Below are 27541 nucleotides of genomic sequence, written 5' to 3'. Positions count from 1 at the left end.
TAAGCACCTGGTCACAATTAACTTTTTTGGGGAGTGAGGGGGAGAAGGGGGCACAAAGAGTTAAGTAAAAGAGGCATTAAACCTTCTAGCCTTGTCTGTTATCCATTATTTGCTTGCCTTCACCATAGCAAGAATTCCCTAACTATATACACTTCTACACTGAATTTAAATGTCCTCTACCAAAGGCAAACCCCACATCCTTGGCTTGTTTACCTTAACCAAAAGAAGGCTGAGGGGAGATATGATTGCTCTCTTTAAATATATTAAGAGGGATAAATGCCAGGGAGGGAGAGGAATTATTTAAGCTCAATACCAATGTGGACACAAGAACAAATGGATATAAGCTGGCTAGTAGGAAGTTTAGACTCGAAATTAGGCGAAGGTTTCTAGCCATCAGAGGAGTGAAGCTCTGGAACAGCCTCCCAAGGGAAGTAGTGGGGGCAAAAGATCTATCTGGCTTCAAGATAAAACTAGATGGGTTTATGAAGGGGATGGTTTGATGAGGTAACATGATCTTGGCAATTAATTGACCTTTCACTATCAGTGGTAAATAGGCCAATGGTGGGAAGATAGGAGTTGCTATAGAGAACTTTTTCCTGGGTGTCTGGTTGGTGAGTCTTGCTCACATGCTCAGGGTTTAGCTGATGGCCATATTTGGGGTCGGGAAGGAATTTTCCTCCAGGATAGATTGGCAGAGGCCCTGGAGGTTTTTTGCCTTCCTCTGCATCTTGGGGTCTTTGAACCATCATTTCAAGGACTTCAATATCTGAGATATAGGTGAGAGGATTATTCTAGCAGTGGGTGGGTGAGATTCTGTGGCCTGCATTGTGCAGGGGATCAGACTGGATGATCATAAAGGTCCCTTCTGACCTTAAAGTCTATGAGTCTATCCTAGTATGTGACTGCATATTGTCATAGTTAGATCCAGAAGTGAACTGAGTGGTGGTCTGGCAGAAGGTAACCCTGCTGCCTGGCTGAGGTATCATGAAAAGGTCTTTTTTCAATAACTTTCAATTTCCCTCTTCATATGGCCTCCCAGAACCACAGTGCTGAGCACCTCGGATATCTCCCGCCCTGCATTTGCCTTCAGTTTGCAGGGAGCTGTTTATTCTGTATATTTTGTTTTAAATAAGATTACAGTGAGAAGGCTTAGTAAAAGTAGGTATTGAATTGTGCCCCAAAACCACAAAAATCTGTGCTCCTCCCATTCTTTCCCAGTAGATTCCAGATTTGTGGGCCAGTTTCTAAGGAAGCTCTGTCTCCCATACCTACAAGTCTCATCCTTGAAACAGATAGTTGCTGGATGTCATGATTACACAGGACAGATAGTCCCCTCCAGTAACTCAAACACCAATGCCATTAAAGGCTTTGAAGGTGAAGACAAAACACTGAATCTGAAGCAGTACTCAGTAGGAAGCCAGTGAAGGGCACTGGAGTGACAGCAATCTTTACAAAAACAAAGCTGCAATTGGTTCAGAGCTTAACAGTTTATCAGATAAGCAACACAATGGAGCAGCCAGAAAGAACGAGAACGAGATGTTACTGAACACTAGGGTTAATTGACACTGGCATGGGATGAGCTTGTCTTGCCCATCATCTTACATTTATCACCATTAAAAAAAAAAGTACATCAAACAAAACGTTAAAGAACTATTTTAGTTACACATCTTAATAAGGTAAGTAACAAAGAGTGAATTCAAACAGGACCACAAAATTGATAATGGTCTGAGTTAGGAGCCAAGAATTTTAAAAATAAATAAAAAGCCCTGCTTTGGGGCACCAACTGAACAGGCAAATCTCTTCCCAGTAGGAGTATATGCTTGAGTATTTGGTAATCATTCTATTTCATTTATATTCTTGTTAAAAACAATAGGCTGTGTTCAGGTTAAACCAGCCAAGTAAGCCTTCACTCATACAACAGCTGTAGCTAAAAAACAATATAGCCCAAATGTGAAAAAGTGTTACTAATCCTTTGTAGCTGGGCAACCTCATGTTGTGGGACTTTTAAAAGTCAGAATGCAATGCTGCTAAATGAGTTGTATGAGGCATAGGTCTCCCAAGCGGCCTAAATTGCAGCATTTTAACACAAACAGGGTTCGTAAATCTCCTTATATTAATACATCTCAGACTACTTCTCACTTACATAAGTCACTTTTTCTTTTCTAGAAAGGCTGGAGAAAGAGTTCAGTGTAATGCACATTTCACCCCACAACCATCCCCCTTTTCAAGCACCATACTGTAGAAAAAGTCTCTGACTGAAGTGGACCAGTGGGTACTGCTTTTTGTAAGGGTCAGACCCTAAGTGCGAAGGAAAAATCATAGGACTAATTTGAACTCATGGGACAATAAATCAATGGATCACTGAGCTTCAGAAGGACAGCAAGTAGGTAAAGCACAATACTTTAGTGTGTTATGGTGATCTGTTATTTAGCATTAACCTCACAAATGCATTGAAGAATACTGAAATTTTACCCTGGGGCTCACCATTGTAGTTCAACTGGCTGTATAGGGAGGTATTCAGCACATTTTAACAGGATGAAATATTAGGTTGGCCATCAAGAGCTTTGTGTCCCGTCCCCTCCCACCTCTCCCTAGGCAGATTAAATAAATTCTTCACCTATCTATCCTTGCATAGGCCAACTCAAAGGGGTCTATCCAATGGGGAATCCTAACCATGTAAGCAGACATATGAAATACTAGTACTGCAAAAGCACTGAGTTTTCAGATTTTTTCAATCCCATTTTAAAAATAAATACTGAGAGAGCAAGATGGATATAGACAGAAATATTAAGTTTAAATTGTGTTGACTCTGGAAATACATTGCTAAAGATCACATGCCATCCAGCAGACAAAGTGGAGAGTCTGACCATAATCTGAAACACATCTCACTTTAAGTTTTGAAATCTGCAAATAAGATGAAGTAAATTGCTGTTTAGGATTTCCTTGCAGATTCCCAATATTCCCGCTCCAATTACAGTCTCTCACACAACTAACATGTAGTAACATTATCAGGGCTCGAAAAATTATGTAATCTACTCGCCTGGGGCGAGTAGATTATAAGACGCAAGGCCGGCGCAGCCCGGTCTGCGGATGCACAGACCGCAGACCCACATGGCTGGCGAGCAGGGCTCACCGCCGCTTGGCGAGCCCTGAACATCATGACAGAAAAAAAAAGTCCACTTTAAAAAAATATCAATTTAATCTAATCTGGGACCAAATACACTAAAATCTTAAACAATCACCTGGCTACTGCATGACCTCACTACAGGGTAGAGTTATGACAGTTTGGATACCTTAATTAAGCATTTCCATATTTTAACATGTTTGTATTTCCTTTAATGTGTAACTTTAACTCTGTGAACTTCCTGGATTGGGAATAATAAGAAACTTAACAGGGATATTTTAATCTTTGTTCCAATATGTATTCTCAGCCTTAATGTAGTATTTCTGTCTGGAAAGATATGTTAGCATTCAATATAACATGAACTATATATACACACACACACACACGAATACTATCTCAAGCACACAAAGATGGGGCCTGAGCTCAGATGCTTTAATAAAAATAGGTGTGAGACTAAAACTTCTTGCAATGCCAGATATTTCCCCATCACTAATTTCCACACTGTAAAGCCACTACCTGCAGATTGCAAACCCTTCCTTCTTGTCCCCAGGCTAATTACAGATGATTAATTTTGCATTCCCAAAGTAATTAGTAACCTCACTAGGAAATTTAAATCAGTCTCCTCAGTACAAATGTCATTCTGGCCACAAGCCAAACTGCTGAACAAGAGACCTCTCCCTCCACCCAGTCTCTAACAAACTGTAGAGGAGGGGCCTCAGGGCTTCTGCCCTAAAGCAAAGTGGTGGGACTTAGAGGTTTTGACAGACACCTGCTGAGAGTGAAGAGGTACAAATGTAAGGTTTTGTCCCCACCCCAGCAGCTTCAGTCATCCTCCTTACTCTCAGTGGCTCCTTCCTACTAGGATGTTAAGTAGCAATAAATAAGCTGATCAAGTAGTCGATAGACTTTCCATTGACTACTTGATTAATTGATAAGGGAGTTAGCTCCCAGGGCAGTGCGAGCCAGGACTGAGCAGTCCCGGCTCAAGCTGGCTCGGACCACTGCGGCTCTGCCTGCCTTTTAAATGTAGTAAGAGCCTGTTAGCTCTTACTACATTATAAAAGCAGAGCCGCAGTGTGGGGACCAGCACGAGCTGGGACTGCTCAGTCCCGGCTCACGCTAAGTCCCAGACCACTGAGGCTCTGCCTCCCCTGACCCACTCACCGCGGAGACGGTGCTGGGGGAAAAAAATCAGCTTTTAAGATAGTTCCCCCAAAGCACTGGCTCCCGCTCCCCCCACCCCCTTGCTGCCTCTGATACAGAGGCAGCAATGGGGGGAAGTGAGTAGTTGTCTAGTCGAATCACTACTCACTTACATCAGTACATCCTACAGTTCCCCACGGAGAAGCAGCAGCCAGCAGCTGGGAGCTTCAAGGAGGGGCTGCTTTAGCTCTTCTGGGTGAGGCAGGTGTTCCATGCAGGGCTGAAGCCCCAAGACTCCATTCCCCTGAGCCCTGAAGGTCTCAAACCATGGCAGGCATTTCCCTTGAGGCTGATGTCTCAAATTCAGACAGATGCACCCCAGCTCTTGAACTTCTGAAGATTGTCATATGAGGCTCAGAGGTTCAGTACGTTTGGCCGCTCCCAAATTATGCTAAGATTTCAAATGCTAGCTAGAGGGGACACATCTATACTAGACATGTTAAATATCAGTTAATTGATTAGTCGAGTAGCCTCATGTAATTTTAACGGTTAGTCGACTATTCTGTAGTCCCCAGAGGCAGGGCTGGCAGCCACTGTATCAGAGGCAGCAGTGTGGAGTGTCAGGCAGAAGTTGGTCCACAAGAGGAGTCAATTTAAAAACCAGCTCCCCGCATGGACCAGCTGCCTGTCACCCTGCACTGCTGCTTCTGAGAAAGAGGCAGCAGCACAGGGTGGCAGCAGCCTTGTCGGGGGGTAGGAGGAGAGAGGTCTACGCTCTGAAACCCAGCGCAAGCCAGAACGGAGATGGGCTGCCTTGCCTGCCTGGCTCCTAATACACATTAAATGCAGAGCCGCATCAGCAGTAGGTCTCAGACCTGTTGCAAGCCAGGACTGAGCCAGACTGCTAAAAAAATGTACTGGCAGGGCAAGGGAAATGTATGTAGTCTATAGCATTAGCCTATATGCTTTTGCTAATCAATTAGTTGACTACACTTTTACATCCCTAATTTATACTTCAGGGAAAACACAGACCACGTCTCCACTTACAGGAGGATGAATGCCCAGGTGATCACATTCCAGGGTTCAATTTAGCAAGTTATGAGTAGTAAGGGAAGTCGATGGGAGCATATCTCCCATCAACCTCCCGCAGTGGACACGACACCAAGCTCAGCTTAAGGTACATTGACTCCAGCTACATTGTTTACATAGCTAGAGTTGCGTACCTTACGCCAACCTTCCAGGTGTAGTGTAGACTAGGGATATTCAATTTCAGTTAATCAAGTAGTCAGTGGAATTTACATTGATTACTCGATTAGTCGATGGGAGGGGCGTTTGCTATTCCTGCTGAGCCTTTGCCTTTTAAATGTAGTAAGAGCCATGTGGGGCTCCTTACTACATTTAAAAGGCAGAGATGCAATGGAGAACCCAGGGTGAGTGGGGACTCAAGCAGTCTCCACTTGCAACAGGTCCTGAAAGGCACATCGGGAATAGCGAACTGCCTCCTCCCAACTAGTTCCTGCTCACGCTGTCTCCCCGCTGCACCTCTGTCTGACCTGCCCCACCCCGAGACGGTGCTGGGAGGAACTGGCTTTTAAGCCAGCTCCCCGCAGCACCGGGTCCTGCTCTCCCCCACATTTTGCTGCCTCTGATACAAAGACAGGGTTGGGGGAGGAAACTAGTCACTTACATCCCTGGTATTAACCTGGCCAGATTCTGCATAAGGCTCAACTTGCTATCTTAAGTGTGGTGCTATTTGGGGGGTGGGGAGGATGATATTTTAGAAAGCCTACGGCCAAGCTCTAGCCTCTTACATATAAATGCCAGCAAAATGAGTTAGTGTGGTACCGTCTGATCCAGAGTGGATGCCAATATCCTTGGCTATAACAGTGCTATGATGTGTGTGAGTGTGCGCCTAAAAACTGCTGGTGTAACCAGAGAAGCTGAAAGCAAAGGTGTGCTTCCCAATTCCAGTATGAAGTTAAAGGGGGGGAAAAAAAAAAAAAAAAAAAAAAGGTCTGTGATTTGACTGGTAAATTTTATCAAAGAGGGTATGTTTTGCACCTTTAGAGAAAAACCAACAACAGATCTTCAGCCAGCCAGCCCCTTATGTACCAGGGACTAAGAACAGAAACTCTTCTTTACATCTTTAATCTGCTAACAAGAAGAATGGTTTGCATCCAAATAAATAAGACTAGTAGAACAGATCAAACTGAACTAGGGAATTAAATACTCGTTAAAAAAGTTAAGCAGTTAAACATATCATTTTAATTGTTTAACTGGTTAAAGGTCCAGCCAGCCTAGCCCTCTGTGAGTTGGGGGTGTAGGGAGGTTGCTGCAGCAGGCAGGGGCACAAGGAGTCCCCTACCCTGACACCATAACAAACTTAACTTGTTTCATATATATATTACATACTACACATACCATAGTATCTGAAGTTTTTCCCTGTTTGAGGTCCAATTTTGCAGCTTTCCAGAGTCTCAATAGCAAACCTAAATTGCCTAAATACAAAGTAGAACACAGCCACATTCATTGTTTATATGGAGATAGCCTGCAGACTACAGATTCCAATATGCCCTTTGAAGTTGAATGATTATGGTCACTAGTGGCAGTCAACTGGGAGATTATGCTAAAGGCTGAATTATTCAAATCCACAAAAGTTCTTAAAAATATAGGTAGGAATATTAATATTCTTCCTCCATTATTTGTGCCAATGTATATCATTTAACATTTTACTGTTCTTCTCAAGTAAATGGCAAGAAATATGACTGATTCATTTATGTGAACATAAATCCTTTGAACAATACTCACAAGCTAATAACAATACTTTCAGTTAAAATTCAGACTAGTAAATAAAGTAGCTATTTAAGAAGGAGTTATTGTGTACAACATGTATGGGTGAAAACAAACAAAAAGAGGAAAACAAGCTGACAAGTGTATTTGTACTCTTTTAGAATTTACTTTCTATAGACTAGTATTCTCATGTGCTAATGCAGTGTTTCCCAATTTTATTTGGCCACGGAACCCTTTTAAACTCAAAAGAATGTTGTGGAACCCCTAATAACAGTCATATATGGAGCTAAAAAAGTAGATCACAAATAAGTAAGGATAATAAACAAATGCTAAACACGGTCATGAGATCAACATTTAGTTTAATTGCACATATTTAAAAACAAAAATCACATTTAATGTGTACAAAAATAAAGCTAAAAAATATGCATTAAATATTAATTATGTTTTTAAATCATAAAGTGTTACTGTAATGGAATTTTCTCGCTGACCCCTTATTTTCACTTCACAGAACCCCGATGTTCCACAGAACACCATTTAGGAAACATTGTGCTAATGGCATTCAGCATAGTCACCACTGATGCTAATTAAACCAGCAGCATGGGAACGATTCTGCTAAATGTGGAGTGCTCACACTTTGCTCAACTAAGAATTGCATGTGTAGCACTAAATTTGCATGAATTGAAGTGACTGCAGTCATCCTTATCTTTAATGTGGTGACAAATCTACAGAGACATCAGGTCTTCGAATCTCGGGCTCTGACTTGATCACAAGAGCAAGGAACATTGCACAACAGGATTTAAATAAGTCTCCTTGGTCCATACATTCATATTAAAAAAGTTAAGGAATCAAAGACTGCATTACAGTAGGATTATGCATTTGAAAAAAATTGTCCTTTGCACATCCTATAATAAAGAACATAATTGCACTACTTCATTATTTCTCTACATGATTGTTCAATTCCACAATAAAGACAAATCTTTAAAATGTGGAAGATGTCAATATGCACTTCACTGACAGTTTGAACCATGGAGCTTTCTATGTTATCTCAGTTGCCATATGAAACCATTTGTTTGCCACTTTTGTCAATATATGGCCTCGTTCGCATTTAAACAATGTGGTGGCAGCTCAGTTACAGGAAGCATGCAATCCAGAATGGCTGAAAAGATTTTCGTGTTTTATAGAACAAAGCTGACAGATCAGCTTAAGAATTGCCAGGTGTTAGCATAGCAATTCCAATTACAGCTACAACTTTCAGGTTAAACTTAACACGAAAGGGGAGTAATGTTTCTCAACTTCCGGCTCTCCACGGACTCACGTGGAAACAGGCTCAAAACTTGCCAATCATCTCAATACTCTTTTCTGCTACACCTACCATTCATTTCACACTTGACAGTAAGAGACTAGAAACTCCCTTCCCAATATCACCCTTGGCATCAACCCTCTTTCCCTCATTGGAAGTCTCTCATTTTTTTTAAATAAAATGGATATTAGAACATGCACTTGGAAAGGGGGGTTGTAATAAATCTCTCTCAAGGCAGACTAGCTTCATCATTTACCTAATCCTCAACCATAGAATTCTCTCTTCACTGCCCTCACAATGAGCCTCATGCCTTCCCCGGTCAGTCCTTATTGTATATATAAAAGGTTTAGGATCAGCACTCTGACAGAAAGTAGAAGAATGCAAGAAGTTACATATCGGGTTTCTCAGAAAAGTTAAAACAAAATGATTTTAAATGAGTGCAAGATTCCTTTCACAGAGATATCCTTCTGCCTCCCTTTTCTGTGCACTCACCTGCCTCCGCCTACTCAGTACCATTCAGAATTGCTGATGCCACTACTGATAACAGTATTGCTGCGACAAAGGAAGAGGGTGTGTATGAGCTCTGGCAAAGCAGTCCAGGACAGTGATGTCAGCATGCTATGACAGGAAACTGGAAGTACAACTACCAACAATAAAACTGACTAAGTGCTGCCAAATGCACAAAATAAGCACACTAGGGATGTAAAATCCTGGTTAATCAGTTAACTGATTAAATCTTAGATTTAAGCAGGATCTGGGGGTCAGGGACAACACTGACAAAAGGAGCCAGCAGCCTCAAGCATGGAGGAGTGTGGCATCTGTTCTCCTCCCTGCTGCACAAGGCAGCCAGCTTCTGCTCCCACCCAACACTGCAAGGGGGGCAGCCGCTGACCCCTGTGAAGCTGGAGCAGCTCTTCAGCCGCAGTGGGCTGCGAGTGGGGGGCTGCTCCCAGGTACTAGTTAACCAGAGGATGATGCTTACCAACATAACCAATTAGGTGTTCATATCCCGAAAGCAAACTGGGGAGCAGGGAGGAGAATGATTCTCCTTCTTTCCCCAACCCAGCTTATCTTAGGTGTCACTACTTGAATATTTGATTTTCAAACTGACCACTTCTTTCACTTGCACTTTTTGTTTACATTTGGTCTTGGAAATCTTTATATCTGGATCATGCCAACAAAATTTATAGTGATCCTATACTGATATAGGAACATAGGAGACACAGTATAATGTTCAACACCACTTATTCCAAGATGCTGTACCTGGGTTTTCAGGGACAGGAGCTGCTTTCACCTAGCAGACATGCAAATACTCTGTGCAGTACAAGACAACCTAAAGAGAGTTCTGTGCATCTTCAAAGCTTGTCTTTCACCAATGGAAGTTGGTCAAATAAGATATTACCTCACCCACCTTCTCCCTTTGATATCGTAGGACAAACACGGCTGCAACACTCTGAACAATAAACAGAGTGACACCTGTCCTGATTAATCCACTGCTTGCCTTCTCCCTCCACACTTAAGAGTGCATTTAAACTGGGTAGAGTAACATTCACTTTTTGGTTATTATTAATATTGAGGTTTTGATAGACTAAGCAATTAAATTTAAAATTCTCCTTAGCGACTAGCTCCACAGTGAGTCCCAATTCCCCTATGGTCATTCTGTCTACTGCTATATCAGCTGGTGGGGGGCTTCTCTCACTGTTTGAGAAGAGTCGTCCACATCACCAAGTTCTGCAGATATAATTAGCTAGAACAAAGCTTGATGGCCTTTGCCACCCCACAACCCCTCCCCCAAATGCTTATTACTAATGATAGCAGGTTTTAAGTATCTAAAAGTGTGTTACAAGGAGGAAGGAGAAAAATTGTTATCCTTGGCCTCTGAGGATAGGACAAGAAGCAATGGGCTTAAACTGCAGCAAGGGAGGCGAAGGTTGGACATTAACCACCCTGACAGGCAGAATGTTTTTCCTAAAAACTGGAATAAATTGCCAAGGGAGATTGTGGAATTTCCATCACTGAAGATATTTAAGAGCAAGTTCAACACACATCTATCTGGGATGATCTAGATGGTGCTTGGTCCTGCCGTGAGGGCAGGGGGCTGGACTTGATGCTCTCTTGAGGTCCTTTCCAGTTCTAGTGTTCTATAATCAGTGAAGTCTCCTCGTGTCAAAAAATAATTTAACCAAGAACTTTCCCCTTTTTCCCCTGGTTAATTGTTTACTACTGGAACCCAATTTGGGACCATAAATACTTTGATACAAGAAATGACACTAACACCTTCAAATCAGGACTTCAAATTTCTTCCTTATGTACCAAGCAAAATAATTATAATGATGGTGATTCAAGATACATTATTATGCCTGTGAACTCTAAAGAAAAGCAAGTCACCAAAAAATCTGCAATCAGAAAAAGCAGAACTACAGGAAGACTTTTAAAATCAATGCAAGTTTTATGTAAATCTCACCTTAAATCTTTTGTCCTGAAGAACTTTCTTAATGGCCACAAGCTCTCCTGAATCACAGAGTTTGGCTTGATACACAACACCAAAAGATCCGTTTCCAATCACCTTGGTGTCTGTATAGCTAACCTCTTGCGGTCGGTCTGGACCCTGTCCTGGAGTTGCCACCACCGTAGTCACTTTGCTGCCATCTTTGTCTCCTGAAAAAAGCAGAGAACATGGAGTTAAGACGTGTGCATTAGCAAGCATATAAACCAGTATATCACTGAAGATAGAGTAACTTTATTCAGTTTTGAATTATCTTAACATGGCAAGGAAGGGGATAGAACCCATGCAAAAGAAAATGTAATATGCCATTTGGGACCTATTTAGTGAGATATATGTACCAGGGTACCAATTTCTAGCTTCTTCCATGCAATAATTTTGTTATTTATATTGCTGAAATTAACATCAACCCACTTTCCAATTTTTTTACTTCAACTATAGCAACCAAGTTGCCAGTTTAACCAGTAGAACACAAACACACACTTTCAAACATATGTCTAGTTACAAACAACTTTGGATGTGCTTGTCACAACTCTATAGTTAAGACTGCAATCAGCCCTCAGCACCTAGACACCTGTTTAGATGCACCAGTGTAACTTCACTACCACAGAAAATCCTCTTTGCTGTAATTTGTGTCACTGCTGCTTAACACCATTTGAAACCAGGTTAAGCTGCATCTATGCAAACTAGACTTTATCACAACTTGAGCTGCCTACCTAGGCATTTGCACTGCTTCACTTACACTGGTGGCTGGCTACTGATAACCACAACCGAGATAAATTCCCAATGCAAACTGAGCTTTATTTGACAAATTGCTCCCACTCACACCCATGCTCCTAAAAAGGCATAAGATAACCTTATACATATGGTAGTCATTTTAGCTTAAGAAGTTAATTATGTAGTTTCGGAAAGTTTAGGATAAATGTTTAAAGTGATTTATTTTTCAAATCTGCAAGATGTTCCCCTTCCTTCAGAAATTACACCATTTCTAAAACCACACTTATGTACTCATGCATAACGTGCATTAGAAAAATAGTTTAAATAGTGAAGTTATTTATAGTGTTCACAGATATTGATTGGATTGCGGTCATCAAAACTGCTTAAGTAAAAGTTTACACCCTGTTTTACACTCTTCAAACATTCAGCTTTAAAGCTATTAAATCAAATGCATAAAGTGTCTCAGTTATGAGCCTTTTTTCCCCAAGTCCCAGAAGACAAAGTGGTGAATACACCTTCATTCCTACCTTAACTCCCTGTGTCCTAGAAAGCTGCTAAATGCTCCAGGTCCCTGCGCTACTTAGATATCCCTTTTAGCTCGTTACCTTACAAAAGTTCTTAACTCTGCAGGATACCCTAACTCCCCCTCTTTGTAAGGCAGTAAGAGCTATGAGGGAGAGGCAATCTTGTAGCTCAAGGACCCAAGCATGGTCCTTTTAAAAGGTGAATGAACAGTCCATTCACCTGTGGCAGTAACAATCTCTTCCAAACACGAATCACCAATTCTTTTGTTTCATTTTCCACTACCACCACAGGTTGGACTGCCAAAAACTGGGACTCCCTTGTCCGGAAACATCTATGGTCCAGCAGGACCATGGATGTTCCCAGACCTGGGAGTCCTGGCTGGGAGACCCAATGGCAAGAGAGCGAGCAGCCCTGGTAGTACACCCAGGGCTGCGGCAGCCCGAGCAGTGTGGCCAGGGACACGGCAGTCTCAGGAGTGGAGGCAGGACTGGGGACACGGCAGCCCCGTTAGTGGAACCGGGGACACGCTGCCACAACAGCCTTGGTAGCAGGGTCAGGGATGCAGCAGTATGGGCTGCCGGGGCCATAGCAGCATGGCAGCCCAGTTGGAGGCGCAGGGGGAGATGGGCTGGGGGAGCAGTAGCAGGTGACCTCCCCTGGTCTGGCAAATTCCCTTGTTTGACACCAATCAGGTACCAAGGGTGCCAGACCAGAGAGGTCCAAATGTACTGACAACCCTGAGAGCAGCAACAAGGCAAAGAATCAATTTAGGAGGGTAGCCGTTTTAGTCTGTAACTGAAAAAACAAAAAATAGTCCTACAGCACCTTACAGACTAACAAAAAATGTAAACGTTAAATAGTTGTGTCTATGAAAGCTCATACCATAATCTTCATTTTTTGTTTCTCTCTAACGTGCTGTAGGACTACTCATTGTTTAAGTTTATACAGAATTAGGTCAACATCAGTATCTTGGAAATTCATTAAAGACTAACAAGATGGTTTAATAGGTGATGAGCTTTCGTGGGCCAGACCCACTTCCTCAGACCACATCACCTATTAAACCATCTTGTTAGTCTTTAAAGTGCTACATAGTTTTTCCTCTTGTTTTAGCAAGATCAGACTAACACGGCTACCTCTCTATTACTATTGGAAATTCATGTTCTTTCTCCCTTTCAGCAGTTTAAAGGGGCAGGAACACACCTGAGGTTTCAAAAGGATCAGCTCAGCTAGAACACATGGAACCACTAAGGGTACATCTAGACTGCTTTCCTCTTCTGAAAGAAGAAATGCAAATGAAATGCTGATTAGCATATTTTCATGCTTCATTTGCATATCCTCTTCCGAACCTTTTTGCAGCAGACAGTTTTTTTTGCCAAAAAATGCAGTCTAAACATAGGGTTGTTTTTTTTTTCAGGAAAAAGCTTTTTGAAAAACTGTAAACCTCATTTTTTGGAGGAATATGGGTTCTTTCAAAAAGGTTCCCCCCCCGAAAAAGCCATGTTTAGACTGCGTTTTTTGGTGATAAAACCTCTCACGGAAAAAGGGTCGGAAGAGGATATGCAAATGAAGCACACCATATGCTAATCAGCACTTCATTTGCATTTCCTCTTTCTTGATCTTATAACTCACTTGGTTAGGTCCAATAATGGTATCAGCAGAGCGAATATGTGGACAAAGCTGGCAACGGGGTTTGTTGCAAGGGAAGGTACCAGGGTTGGTATTAGTGTGGCTCTTGGTAAGAATCATCTTGAAGTTAGGTGGTTCTCTATAGGAGACTATGGGTCTGTCTCTCAAGAACACATATTCCTGCGCATCCAGAAATATAATTTATGCTGTCATGTCCTGAACGTGTCCGTCTGCTATGTACACTGGACAAACGTCTCAGACACTTCGCCAAAGGATCAATGCCCAGAAAACAGATATTAGACAGGATCACAAAGAAAAAACAGTTGCTTGCCATTTCAACCAGAAAGGACATTGTCTTGACTTAATTACCTGCATGCTGCTTCAAAAGCCTTTTAAGACTGCACTTGAAAGAGAATCCTCTGAACTGTTATTCATGCTAAAATTCGACACTTTTCACCTGAGTCTGAACAAAGGATCTAGTTATCTTACCCATTACAAAGATAGCTTCCCCAATTTTCACTTCTAATATCATTAGCTCACAGACATTTACCTTCCCTCCGCCCCCCTCCATCCTCCTTCTGTTCTGAAATTTGATTTGTCTTTTTCATATGTGTTCATTTTTTAAATTGTATCCTTTGGTATATATGGTTGTGACAATTTTCTTCCACTATTTGATCTGAGGAAGTGGGTCTGGCCCACGAAAGCTCATCATCTAATAAACCATCTTGTTAGTCTTTAAAGTGCTACATAGTCCTGTATTTTGTTTCAGCTACACCAGACTAAAACGGCTACATTTCTGCTCTATTATACAACTCATGGAAACGGATATAGCCAAAAATCAACAGTTACTCTCAGTGAAACATTTCTGAGTTTTAAGAACAGAAGACAAGCTTCTAGGAAATCTATATTCTTGGAAAATGCTTCACTAGGTCCTAGCTACTGGTGAAAGGCATTTAATCACATCAATACTGAGGCTGTAGATTTCTATCGGGCTTTGACTACACTTCTACTTTTAAATGGCAGGCTTTACAACACTAACTTGGGAGGGGGGTGTAACTTACTGCACTGGGGGGGGGGGGTAATGCCACTTTACTATACTGTCAGTTTCTGGCTCAGGGTGTGAAAAACTACCCCGCTAAACACAGTACCAGTGCAGAAACAGGCTCCCAGTGCTGTTATCTACTCCCCTTAAAGAGGTGACTCTCTCAGCCCTCCTGCCTGGCCATACTGCTGCACAGAAGTGCTTTCTTTGCCTCCTCTTTTCTCTCACTTTTGCCTTCCAGAGTAAACAAGAGAAATTAGGAGGTTCTCTCCTGTTCTCTTTCTACTTTGTGCCCTCTGAACACTATGTGCTACTCTGAAGCATGACAAGCAGAAAAGATTCTGTATGAAAGCCTGAAGGCTTCACTTACTTCCTCTTTCACTCCATCCACATTTCAATTCCCTAAGGGTACGTCTAGACTACATGCCTCTGGCGACAGAGGCATGTAGATTAGGCTACCCGACAGAGTAAAATGAAGCGGCGATTTAAATAATCGCCGCTTCATTTAAATTTACATGGCTGCCGCGTTGAGCCGACAAACAGCTGATCAGCTGTTTGTCGGCTCAGCGCGATAGTCTGGACGCTCCCCTGCCGACATCAAAGGGAGTTGTCGACAACCCAGGTATGCCTCATCCCAGGAGGCATACCTGGGTTGTCGACAACTCCCTTTGATGTCGGCAGGGGAGCGTCCAGACTATCGCGCTGAGCCGACAAACAGCTGATCAGCTGTTTGTCGGCTCAACGCGGCAGCCATGTAAATTTAAATGAAGCGGCGATTATTTAAATCGCCGCTTCATTTTACTCTGTCGGGTAGCCTAATCTACATGCCTCTGTCGCCAGAGGCATGTAGTCTAGACGTACCCTTACATACACATGCTGGTTCCTGTCTCTCTCTACTCAGGCTGTTTATCTGTTCTAAACCAAAACCTCCTGCAACCCCATATTGCACCTTCTCTATACTCCTTGAGAGGTCCATTCAAATACCTGGCACTTTCCCTCTCTTTAATCCAATTCCCCACTTTGATTCCCTCCAATCTGATTTTCATGATCCTCATTAAAAATATCCACACTAAAATCATTAATGCCCACTTCTTTTCTAAGAGGTCTTTTCTCCATACTCATGTATCTCAATTTCCTGGATGCCTCATGCAATGAACCTTGGGCTTGTGACTCCGTCCTATACCTTTCCATGTCCTCCTGCAATTGCTCCATCAATTCCCTTTTCTCCTCTAGAACTGCTCTGCATCCCTCCCAGTCATCCATACGGCAGTTTTCGGTGAAGAGACAAAAGGACTTGCACATCCCTAATTCTTGTCTGGATTAGAAATTAGATAGGTCCTTTTCCAGTTCTCTTGAATCCTGCTTATGTTCCACCGATGAGCAACAGGGGTGGTAAAATGACCTTTTCACACTACAAGTACAGCTATACATCTCAGCTCAATTGCTTACATTTGCAGCTGTTTCTAATTTTGGTTAATTTGATCAAGCATTAGTCAACACTTCAGAAGAAGAATGTACAGAAAGAACATTTAATTCTAATACCTGAGGTGTATTTATTTTCTTTTATTGCTTGTGATCTGCAAGATGCAGTCTCTGGAAGGAAAGCTTCTCAAGGCACATTCAGTGAGATTTTCAAAAGCAACTGAGTGATTTGCCATGGACTTTCAAAAAAGACTCACTCTTAAGTCACTTATACAATCAGGAAGACTGCCCCTGCTCTGCCTCTCCATCCCTCAGAGCAGGGCGAGAGGGATGGGGGGGACCCCCGACCTATAACTCACAAGCCAAATACGGCTCACTAGGGAGCTAGATATGGCTCTTCTGGAGTCCCAGCTCAGTCCTCCTAACTCTCCCCGCAGCAGGGAGCCAGTGCTAGCACTAGAGCCTTACAGACCCCCACAAGACTAGAACGCCAGTGATGTCCTCTTGCAGGGGTAGGGGAGAGTAAGTCCCAAGCCTCCCTGCTGGATCTGGCATGCGGTGCAGGAAAGAAGCAGAGCGAAAAATGGCTCCATGTGCTGCCCTTTTTCTTCCCCTGGAGTGCAGGGAACCAGGAACTCTGTGAGCATGGCCATTTTCTTTCCCTGGGAAACATTTCTTAGAGCCTTGCCCTGCAAATCCTGCCTGGAAGCTTTCTTCCAGTGCATGAGAGCAGCCGGAGGCCATGTTACAGTCAGCGAGAAAGCAAGTAGGTGGCCTCCCCAGACCTCATACTCAGACCCTGTACATCCCTTCACTTACCCCCCAGGCCAGACAGTCTGCCCCCTCCCTCCAGCAAGACACCCTACTCCCATCTTGCACCTGCACCCTACCTCCCATCCAAACCTCGCATCCTCACCCTCTCCAACATTCCACCTCCCACCCAGATACCGCACAGCCACCCCTATCCATTTCACTAGCAGCCCATGCAGCAGAAATCCCATTAAATAAAGTCTGTGAGTATGTTTAATTTACGCTATTATTAATCATCAGGTCAATTAATAATATGAAGTTGTATATTTTCACTCATGCAAAAGGGCATTCCTTACATGGCTCTTGGTTGACCACTTATTCTGAATTTTGATGTAGTTTGGCTCTTTGGTTTGAAGAGGTTGCCTACCCTGCTTAAGACAAGGGTAGAAGCGAGGGGGCAGACTGCTCTGGCGTTCTGCCACAAAGTTGATCAAAAATTGATGAATTTTGATTGTTTTGTCATCTATTTGATTGGACAAATGGGCATTTTTGAAGTAAACTATTTCATTGGAAAATTTCTGAGAAACTATAGTGCTAATCTACTTTTCTGGAATGGAGTGACAAATACAGAGAAGGGATACAAGAGAGCTAGAATCATAGAACACTAGAACTTTAAGGGACCTTGAGAGGTCATTAAGTCCAGTCCCCTGCCCTCATGGCAGGACCAAGCACTGTCTAGATCAGTGGTCCCCAATGTGGTGCCTGTGGGCGCCATGGCGCCCACTGGGCCATTTCTGTGCACCCGCGGAGCAATCTGGGCTGGTCCTGCCCTCGGGCGTGCAGCAGGTGCCAGCCCCAGACGCATGGGCGGCCCGGCCCCGGGGTTGCAGCGCGTGCCGGCTCCGGCCCCGGGGTCACAGCGCATGCTAGTGCCAGCCCCGGGTGCGCGGCACATGCTTGGCCCCGCCTCCAGTCATGTGGCCTGTGAGCGGCCCCGCCCCCGTATGCCCAGCACATGAGCGGCCCCGCCCCCAGGCGCCCGGCAGCCCCAAAACGTTGGGGACCACTGGTCTAGATCATCCTTGATACATGTTTATCTAAACTGCTCTTAAAATATCTCCAATGACAGAGATTCTACAAGCTCTCAGCAATTCATTCCAGTGCTTAAGCACCCTAACAAATAGGAAGTTTTTCCTACTGTCCAATCTAAACATCCCTTGCTGCAATTTAAGCCCATTGCTTCTTGTCCTATCATCAGAAGTTAAGGAGAATAATTTTTCTCTCTTCTCCTTGCAACACCCTTTCAGGTACTTTTCAGACTGCTATCATGTCTCCTCTCAGTCTTCTCTTTTCCAAACTAAACAACCCTTCCCCCATAAGTCATGTGTTTTAGACCTTTAATCATTCTTGTTGCTCTTCTCTGCACCTTCTCCAATTTCTCCACATCTTTCCTAAAACATAGTGCTCAAAACTGGACAAGATATTGCAACTGAGGTCTAATTAGCACGGAGTAGAGTGGAATAATTATTTCTCATATCTTACTCATAACACTCCTGTTATCATATCCCAGAATCATGTTTGCTTTTTTTGTAACAGTGTCACACTGTTGACTCATATTTAACTTGTGGTCCTCTGACTCCTAGATCCCTTTCAGCAGTACTCCTTCCTAGACATTGCTTCCCATTTTGTATGTGTGAAACTGATTTGTCCTCCCTAAGTGGAGTACTTTGCATTTGTCCTTAGTGAACTTCATCCTATTTACCTCAGAAATGTCTCCACATCATCCAGATCATTTTGAATTAGGACTCTATCCTCCAAAGCTCTTGCAACCTCTCCCAGCTTGGTATCATCTTAGGGTGACCATATTTGAACTTTCAACAAAGAGGATACCTGGTGCCTGTTGGTGCCACTGTGGTGGCAGCTCTTCACTCACAAGGAAAGATTGGGGGGGGGGGGGTGCGGAGAGGGCAGGGAGGTTGCTGGCTGGGGCCTGACCTGGGGCACAAAGTTAAAGGCACCGAGAAGAGAAGTGCCATGGCTAGAAAACGAACCCAGGAATCCTGCTTCCCAGAATCCCTTCCTTTCCCTGCCAACCCTACCAAGCACCAGCTCCCACAGTCCTCACAGAGCTGAGACTGGAACCCCCAAATCTAACCAAGAGACCTAGTGCCCACCTATAGGACAGAACCAGACATAAGGTAACCCTGTATCATCTGCAGACTTTGTAAAAGTACTTTATTATTTATTTTACAATGTAAATTGTTGATGAAGATATTGAACAGAAAAGGTCCCAAAACTGACTGCTGTGGAACCCCACTTTATATATGACTGATTTTTCTGTGGGTCGGTGGCCCCCCCAACCCAAAAAAGGTTCTTCACTCCTCCCATATATAAAGACCCTTCTAGCATGACTGAGAACCATTAAAAACTCCTCTCTGGTTGGATAACCATTTTCAATTACACAACCACCATATAATAGCCCCATCTATGTTGTATTTCCTAGTTTACTGGTAAGGTCAGCAAAACTGTATCAGATGCTTAGTAAAGTCGAGGTATACCAAGTCTACCATTCCCCCTTATCCACAAGGCTTGTTATCCTAGCAAAGAAAGCTATCAGATTGATTTGACATGATTTGTTCTTTACAAATGCATGCTGTTACTTATCACCTTACTAGAAGGCTTACTCAGTATTGCCTGGGTCCTTTCGGGCAAGAGGTTAGAAGTGTATGGGGTGAGGGGAGGGGGAGGACAGTAAAGGAGTCAGGGCAGGGCCATGGGAGGTTGGAAGGGGCAGGGCAGGATACTGGGGACATGTGGCAGTGAGGGCTGGGGGTGAGGAGAGGCTCAGGGTAAGAGGGGGGGGTCCCCATGCAGCAGGGCTCTTTGCTCCCTTCCCCCATCCGGCAGGGCTTTCTCCCTCCTCCCCTCTCCAGAGCTGCACCAAAGGGATAGGGTGAGAGTTGATGGAGGGGGATACTCACCCAGTCTCGAGGAAGGCAAGATAGCAAGCCCCAGCGGCAGATTGCCACTCTTGATGGTGCAGCTGCCCTCAGTGGTCAGTTTGCAGTACTGCATCCCTCTTAGCAGCCCATCCCTTTTCATGTTCTGGAAAACAGTCCCATTCCCAGCACTTCCCATTTTCCTGGCACAACCAAACTAAGGATGTTAAGCAGCAGGTAACTGGCTAATCATACAGTTGATACAAATTGTATCGACTACATGATTAGTCAATAAGGGGAGGCACTCTCTCCCAGCTCTCTCAAGTTCCAGGAGCTACCCCCACTGCAGCTCTGCAGTTTAAATGTAGCAGGAGCCAGGTGTGCAGGCAGCCCAGCTCCTACTACATTTAAACTGCAAAGCTGCAGCAGAGGGAGTTTCTGGAGCCAGCACAAGCCAGGACTGAGCAGTGCAGGCTCTGGGACCGCTGCGGTTCTGCATTTTAAATGTAGTAAGAGCTGGGTAGCTACCCAGCTCTTACTACATTTAAACTATAGAGCTGCAGTGGGAGTAACTTTCAGAGCTGGCATGAGCCAGGACTGAGCAGTCCCGGCTTTGGTTCTCGTGCCCCACATCCTGTGTAAAGATGGTGCTGGGGGTGAAAACCTGCCCTCCAGCATCAGCTCCTGCTCCCCCTTCCCTCCCACCCACTTGCTGCCTGTGTATGTAGTCGAGCAATTGACTAGTTGCTTACATCCCTAAACCATACCCTGACCTTGCTTTAAGTTAATGTAAGAGGAAGCTGCATATCAAATTTGGTGGCCCTAGTTCTTACCATTTAGGAGGAGTTCTTGAATAAACTGGCTCACAGACAGACAACACACTAAAATATAGAGAAATTATCTTCCAGGCGTTAGCAGATGAATTCCTTAAGTATTTGCGGTCACACAGTATGGGGGAAATCACCAGGCCCTGCACCCCCATCCACTGTCAGATGTGACTCTCTGCGAGCAAGTAGCACAGAAGATTTATTCCTTGACAGGGACACAGTGTAGCACAAACTTCTTGTTAACACAGGGACCACAAACAGCCAATACAATCCATCTTGGGGGCAGAGGGGCCCAGAGCCAGCGTCCTGGGTCCCCTCCCTGCATCCTCAGCCAGTGCCAAGCTAACTCTCACTCTCAGCAACTGGTCCCAGCCCTGTAGTCAGCCCCACCTCCTCTTTTGTTCAGCTTCCCAGGCAAAAAGGTATCACTTGGTTGCTCCCCCAACGCGCACACACCCACCCACCCACCCCTCTCCTACGCTCAGGTTACATGAGAGCCTGAGCTATTGTTGTGTACCTAATAAGATGCAGCAGCCTCCCCCGCAATGAGAGCCACACCCAATATTCCCATCCTCTGCCAGGCCCAGGGAAATTTAGGCATACACACACTGTTACAACCGAACAGTACAGGTCAGTAAGAATCACACACAACAAAGTGAACAGAGTCAATACAATCCCCACTATGTCACATTTGCTCTATCATCTTTCCTAGCACAGAAGTTAAGGTGATTGGTCTATAGTTTCTTGAGTTGTTTTTATTTCCCTTTATATAAATAGGCACTATATTTGCCCCTTTTCCAGTCTTCTGGAATCTCTTCCATCTAATCATTATTTTTTTAAAGTTCTAGCTAATGGCTCACACACCTCCTCAATCAGTTCCTTGATTATTCTAGGATGCATTTCATCAGGCCCTTGAGACTAGAAGTTACCATCAAGAATTGTTCCTCACAAATAAATGTTGCCCCTGCTCAAAATATGAGCAGAAAAGAAGATACTCCTTTCTCCAGCACCAAAATCCTAACAATGCCCCCCAGATGCCAAAAACCAAAACAATTTCACTTCTTAAACAGGCTGTCAAAGCTGCACTTAAACCCTCAAAATGTCTAGTTTACCACTGATGACTTTTAAATATAGTGTTATGCATTAATACAAAAATCTACAATACGCAGAAAACCTGGGGACTGCTTAAAATAAATTTAAGGTAGAAATAAACACCATAATTGTATTTTTAAAATCAGCTTCAGAATCACTTGGAACAGTAAGAGGCAGTGGGATCAAGAAGTCAGAACCTCATTATGAAAATAATAAGCAAGGAACTGACTTTTGTGAGGTTTAAATCTTCTCAATCATTATATGCAATATGAAATAACAGTAAGTTATGTGGGCAGTCACATAATAATGAGCACAACTACAGGTAAGAACATACTTGCCTCTTAGATGCCATACAGTCCCTGCACAAGGGCTGGAAAATCCCATTTAATCAGTTAACCAATTCAAGGTTACATTTAACTGGTTAACCCTTTAACCTGGATCCTGCGGGCAGGGCAGGCCTGCTTAAGCAAGGCTGCCCCTGCCCCACCACACCACGGGAAGCTGGTTAACCAGTTACCAGTAAGCATCACCGGATAAGCATGATGCTTATAGGTTAACTAGTTACATACCTATTTTGCACTAATCATTCCAGTCGGTGTTGGAGTTCAATTAGCCTCTTTGGCTATAAATTTACTCTTTGCAACTTTAGCAATATTGTTTGGGGAAGAATGGGGGGAGGAGACTTTGGTGAACAAGCATAGCAACAGTCTCATAATAAATGTTAATATCCACTCTCCAGTCATAATATGGCTTACATCAGAATGTTATTTGCCTTTTTACCATATAAATTGCCTCGTTTTACACCATTAAGAAAAACCATAATACAATGTCCATAATACAGTTAAGCTAGTTTACTCCAGCCTTTCCAGCATAAAAAAAGTTTACTCTGAACCATCTCAGAAAATGAATGCCACAGAAGGGAAAATGTGGGCAGGCGTTTTGCCTAGCTAGTTTATCCATCTGTCATTTAACCAAGAAAGACTTACTTCCTCAGCAAGACTGTGTTATTGAGCAATAAGCAAATGCTTATTCTTTTCTGAAATTTCTGCTTAGCACTTGCACCAGCCTCCTCTCAGAGCCTATAGCAGCACATTATGAGCATTTTCTCATGGAAGACAATCTCAACAGAAATTACTAAAAATATCTAGAATATACATTATCACTGCAAAATTAGACCAACATAACTAATTCTCAGGCAAAAAACTTTGCTGATTTGTAGCTAAGGTTAAAAAAATACAAACATCAATTCAGGCTAACTCAGGGGTCAGCAACCTTTTCAAACCAGAGCCAAATTACACCAAAATTCAGAATAAGCGGTCAACAAAGAGCAGAATAAGAAAGCCTATTTGCATGACTAAAAATATACAACTTAATATTATTAATAATAGCATAAATAAAGCATTGTACTCTCAGACTTTAAGGGGACTTTTGCCGCTGCATCTTTTCACATAATTCTTTGAAGTTTACATAATAACTGGTCAAATCCAGCTTCATGCACGCCTTCAAGCAGTCTTCTGCCAATCTTATGATGGGGGCTGTGGATGTGGGGGTATGGGGAGCTCAGGGCACAGGATTCCTGTGTATGATGGGCTCATGGTTGGTGGGGAGGGGGATGCAGAAGTGTTATGCCACTGCGGCCAGGTGGAAGCTGGGCCCCAATTGGGGACTTGTTGGCCAGGCTTCATTTTTAACCAAAGGAAAATATTGTGTCCAATACAAAAGTCTCTGGCCAGGAGATTTACCAGTGAAATTCCAAGCCAGCAGCTTAGCATGTTTCTCAGGAGCCTGTCCCTACCCCTCCACAGGCTACAGGCTCATGTGCTCAGTGAATAAGAGCCTGAGGGAAGGTGGGGATTGGTGCTTTATGTGCTGCCTGTTCTTGAAACAGGCAGCTTCCACTGGCCAAAAACCAGCCCATGGGATTGTGCTGGGGGCAGGAGCAGCCATGAGGCACTACATTCCCTTTCCCCCTTCCCCCTCCGCCCACAGTTTGTGACAAACAAATGGCCACCCAGCCGCTTTTCTGAGTGATGTGCAGGGGCAGGGTAAGCAGGGGAGTCTGCCTGGGGGCTCCCCTCTGTGTCCACGGGGAGATTGTTTTGTCCAGGCCTACTGTAGCACCAGCACGGGCTCCCTGCTGCAGGGGGAGCAAGGAGGGGCTCGGCTCAAGCTTCAAAAGACCCATATCTGGCTTGTGAGCAATAGTTTGCTGATCTCTGGTCTAACTCAGTGCTTAATTGGCAAAACAACCAACACCTAACACTACTTTTAAAAACATTTTTAGAGAACACACAAATTTCTGGAGAATATTAAAAACTGAAGCCATAAGAGCCATGGCTTTTCTCTATATGTACCTATCCTCAGTACTTTTTTTGTTGAAAAAAAAAATGGTGCCGGAAGTCCAGGGGAAAAGTTGTTGAGCTCTGACCGGAGGGGTGCTGGCTTACCGGTTAATCACGCAGTTGACTACACATTGAGAACCCTATGTAACTAGTTTTTATTCCTTATGGGTCCTTACATTGTACACATTACTAATACCCTAGCACTTTACACTAGTGCATTAGGCATGGTGACTAACATCTGCAGATATTATGAACAGATTCTCCATCACTGAAGATTTTTAAATCTAAATTGGATGTTTTTCTAAAATATCTGTTCTAGGAATAATTTTGGGAAAGTTCTATTCTGTCATCATCAGGTCAATCAGCAAAAAATTAGAACATAATGTGTGTGTTAGACCTCGAGACTATGGAACACATCAATTCCCCATTCCAAAAGCACCTGTATTTGCACATTATGTACCACCCTAAAAGTGATGAGCAATACCTGGGTACTCAAACAAGAAATTCAAGGCGGCTACAGAATCCTTTAAAAAAAAAAAAAACGTATCACACAACCTGCTTTCTGTCATGCAACTTAGTACATCATCTCCTGGAGTGCAAATGGAAGGTTGGAAAAGCTTAAGAACAATTAGTCACCACACAAAAATAAGCCTCAAGCTAATATGAACCTCTTGCTGTTACCTGTCAAATTACCTCCAGGAAATGATGAGGCTTCCCTGCCTCTCTGGAGAAAAAAAATAGGCACTACAGCCATGGACCCTAATTCTCTTGGCACAGATGCTTGAAATGTTCACTAACTTGCCTGGCTTTGAAGTCGGGATATAAAATCCCATTTATTTGGCTCACTGGTTAAACATATTATTTAACTGGTTAACCAACTACAGAGGGGACAAGCAGGAGGGCCACTCCAGCCCATCTGGAGCGCCCTTCCCCCGCTCAATTCTGGGCTGGAACATCACCTCCCTATCTGCCATAGGCAGGGGCCGTACCAGCTGGGACACGGAGCAGCCCCTACCTGCAGCACACCCCTCACAGGGCTGGAGCAGCACCCCTGGCCACAACAGGCGGAGAAATGTTCTAGCCCAACTAGTTAACCTTACCCCATAACCCTCACCCATTAAGGGTGAGGCTTACCAGTTAACTGGTTAAACTTTAACTTTCCTACTTTGAAGCCTAGGGAGACCTCTTGTCCCTTCTCAGGGACCAGAACACCACCACCTCCTTGTGAGGTAACAGCCTTCTTGCCTTCCTAGTCAACGGGCCAGGACCCTAAATATTAGCTAGCGATTCAGGAATGGGCTTCACTAAGATAGAATCAACAGTGGGAAACATGGAAGAGCATACATAAAACTTGAATCCACCTTTCTGGTCCAGAATTTTAGAGGCCCATTTAGCATTACAAAGAAGATCCAAGCTAAACGAAGTACACAATGGCAAAGTTACTTTTCTTGTAAAATAGAATTGCTGAGTAGTGAGGAGTCAGAATTTGATAAAAACATACATCAAACTGCTCTGAGCATGGCGAAGAAGTCCCTACACTTGCCTTCAGCCATGATACAGGTGAAACTATGGTAACTGGAGCCACTTGGCTCTTTTAAACACTCAACTCAGAACACCTAGTACCAGGAGAAGACACTCATAGTTCCAACAAAGCACTGCTTTCCAGAATGCTCTCAGATGGGCACAATTCACTACTCTGGGAACATGCACGTCTCATTTTAAAGAAAAATTTGGCATTACACCATATTCCAAGTCAATTTTTCATCTGACAAGGTGAAATTAAGTGCTTAATCACATTTTTCCTTTACATAAGGGTGTTTCATGTGCTTAATGAGTCACTTACAGCAAATGCCAGCAATGAGGGTAAGTCCCGGAAACATGAAGACATCACCTAAGTTTCCACCCTGTAAACTTTGCTGGAGCACCAGAACAATCACTGTAGTGCAAAATAAATCCTTCCTTAACAATCAGTGTAGGAACAAGGGCTCCTTTGGCATAGTAGGTGTGTGCATTTAAAAAAAAAAAAAGTTCAAACTACAAGTGCCCAGGCTGGCTGATCTGTGCCAGAGCTTCTCGCGAAGTGTCCTCTTACCTTCAAATAGACCCTTCAACAGGGGAAACTCCTCTGTGCCGAGCAATTCCTCAGTATCTGAGTCACAACTACAGTTGAGGCAAAAGAGTCCAACAATGCTAGGCTGATTTGGCAGCTTGCAACATTTGCAGCTCTGTACCCCAAACTGGCACTTGCCACACTTACCAGGGTCAGCCATGCCAAGCATTGAGACGCAGGATAACACTGCACACGCCCTCTTAAGTAAACACTACCTTACATGGGCCAACAACTTAGCTGCACACAGTGGAGTAGTGAGGAATTTTCTAGGCCTCGGGCCTGCTTCCCTCTTCTTCTAGGAGCCACACTTCTAGGGAAATAGGTCATCCACATGTTAGAGATAGAAACAAGGCTAAGGAGGTATGTCACAGGACTTGGTGTACTGTCTCCATCTGCTGGTTGGGAGGACCTATAAACCAAGCAACTGCTATAGAAGAATGAAATAAGGTTAAGATGGCTTAAGTTTAAAACTCAATAATGCCTTCTTTGAGGGTGGCAAGATATATATTTTTCCCTATTTAGAAAAGTCCAAGCTGACCTCTAAAACCGTATGTCAAATCTTCAGCAAGAACTAATCACAATGAGAGTAGGAAAAAATTAAAAATTACAAAGTTATAAGTAATTTGTTTCTGATAAATACATAGGACATTTGCATCTTCAGAATGCATCTTTGCATCTTTCTTGAATTTTGGTGTAACAATAGTGAACAGGCTAAGATGGGCATAGAAGGCCCCTGATTCGTACTCTCCCCCATTTAAAAGAAAGAAACATTTCAGCCTTCCTACCTTGCTTGTGTTTTTAATCACTTAAAGGACAGAGGTTCGCTATTCCTCATTTCTCTCTTCTGGAGAGGGCACTGGGTTAGCCTGAAAGACTTACTCAAAAGCAACCACAGTGAAAGTTGTTTAAAGAAAGCAAAATTCACTGTGGGAATTTTACATGAAGTGGAGTAGTTGGTTGGGAGACATGTACCCTATAATGGATCAAAAATAAGAATGTAAAATCCTGTTTAATCAGTTAACCAGATAAAAGTTGTGTTTAACTAGTTATCCCAGGGTGGGCAATAATTTTTGATGGGGGCTATTCCAAAGTTTTGGTAAGTGGTCAAGGGCCGCACTTTTCTATGGTCTGGGATGGAGGTTGCGTGCAGAAGAGAGCATGGAGTAGGGAACTGAGGGGCAGGAGTGGGCTCACAGTGCACAAAGCTTCCCCCTTGGCACAGAGAAGCAGATGGAGCAGCCAGCCACTCAGAGCTCTGAGGATGCTCCCTACCTGTGGATACAGTGGTG

The 27541-nt window shown here is 43.5% G+C and overlaps 1 protein-coding gene across 4 annotated transcripts in view; it reads right to left on the bottom strand.

Moving 5' to 3' along the window:
• The window catches only part of GSK3B (glycogen synthase kinase 3 beta), a 227808-nt gene that overhangs the window by 139913 nt on the left and 60354 nt on the right, over positions 1-27541 (bottom strand). For all 4 annotated transcript variants that reach the window (XM_075905473.2, XM_075905448.2, XM_075905459.2 and 1 more), the window contains exon 2: positions 10822-11015. In XM_075905473.2, the coding sequence (XP_075761588.1) occupies positions 10822-11015 (194 nt within the window). The remainder of the gene's footprint in view (positions 1-10821; positions 11016-27541) is intronic.

The sequence above is a fragment of the Pelodiscus sinensis genome, chromosome 1, assembly GCF_052426305.1.
Source record: "Pelodiscus sinensis isolate ZL-2025 chromosome 1, ASM5242630v1, whole genome shotgun sequence".
Taxonomy (NCBI): domain Eukaryota; kingdom Metazoa; phylum Chordata; order Testudines; family Trionychidae; genus Pelodiscus; species Pelodiscus sinensis.
Note: the sequence above shows the minus strand (reverse complement) of the source record. Positions and strands in the feature narration are given on the sequence as shown.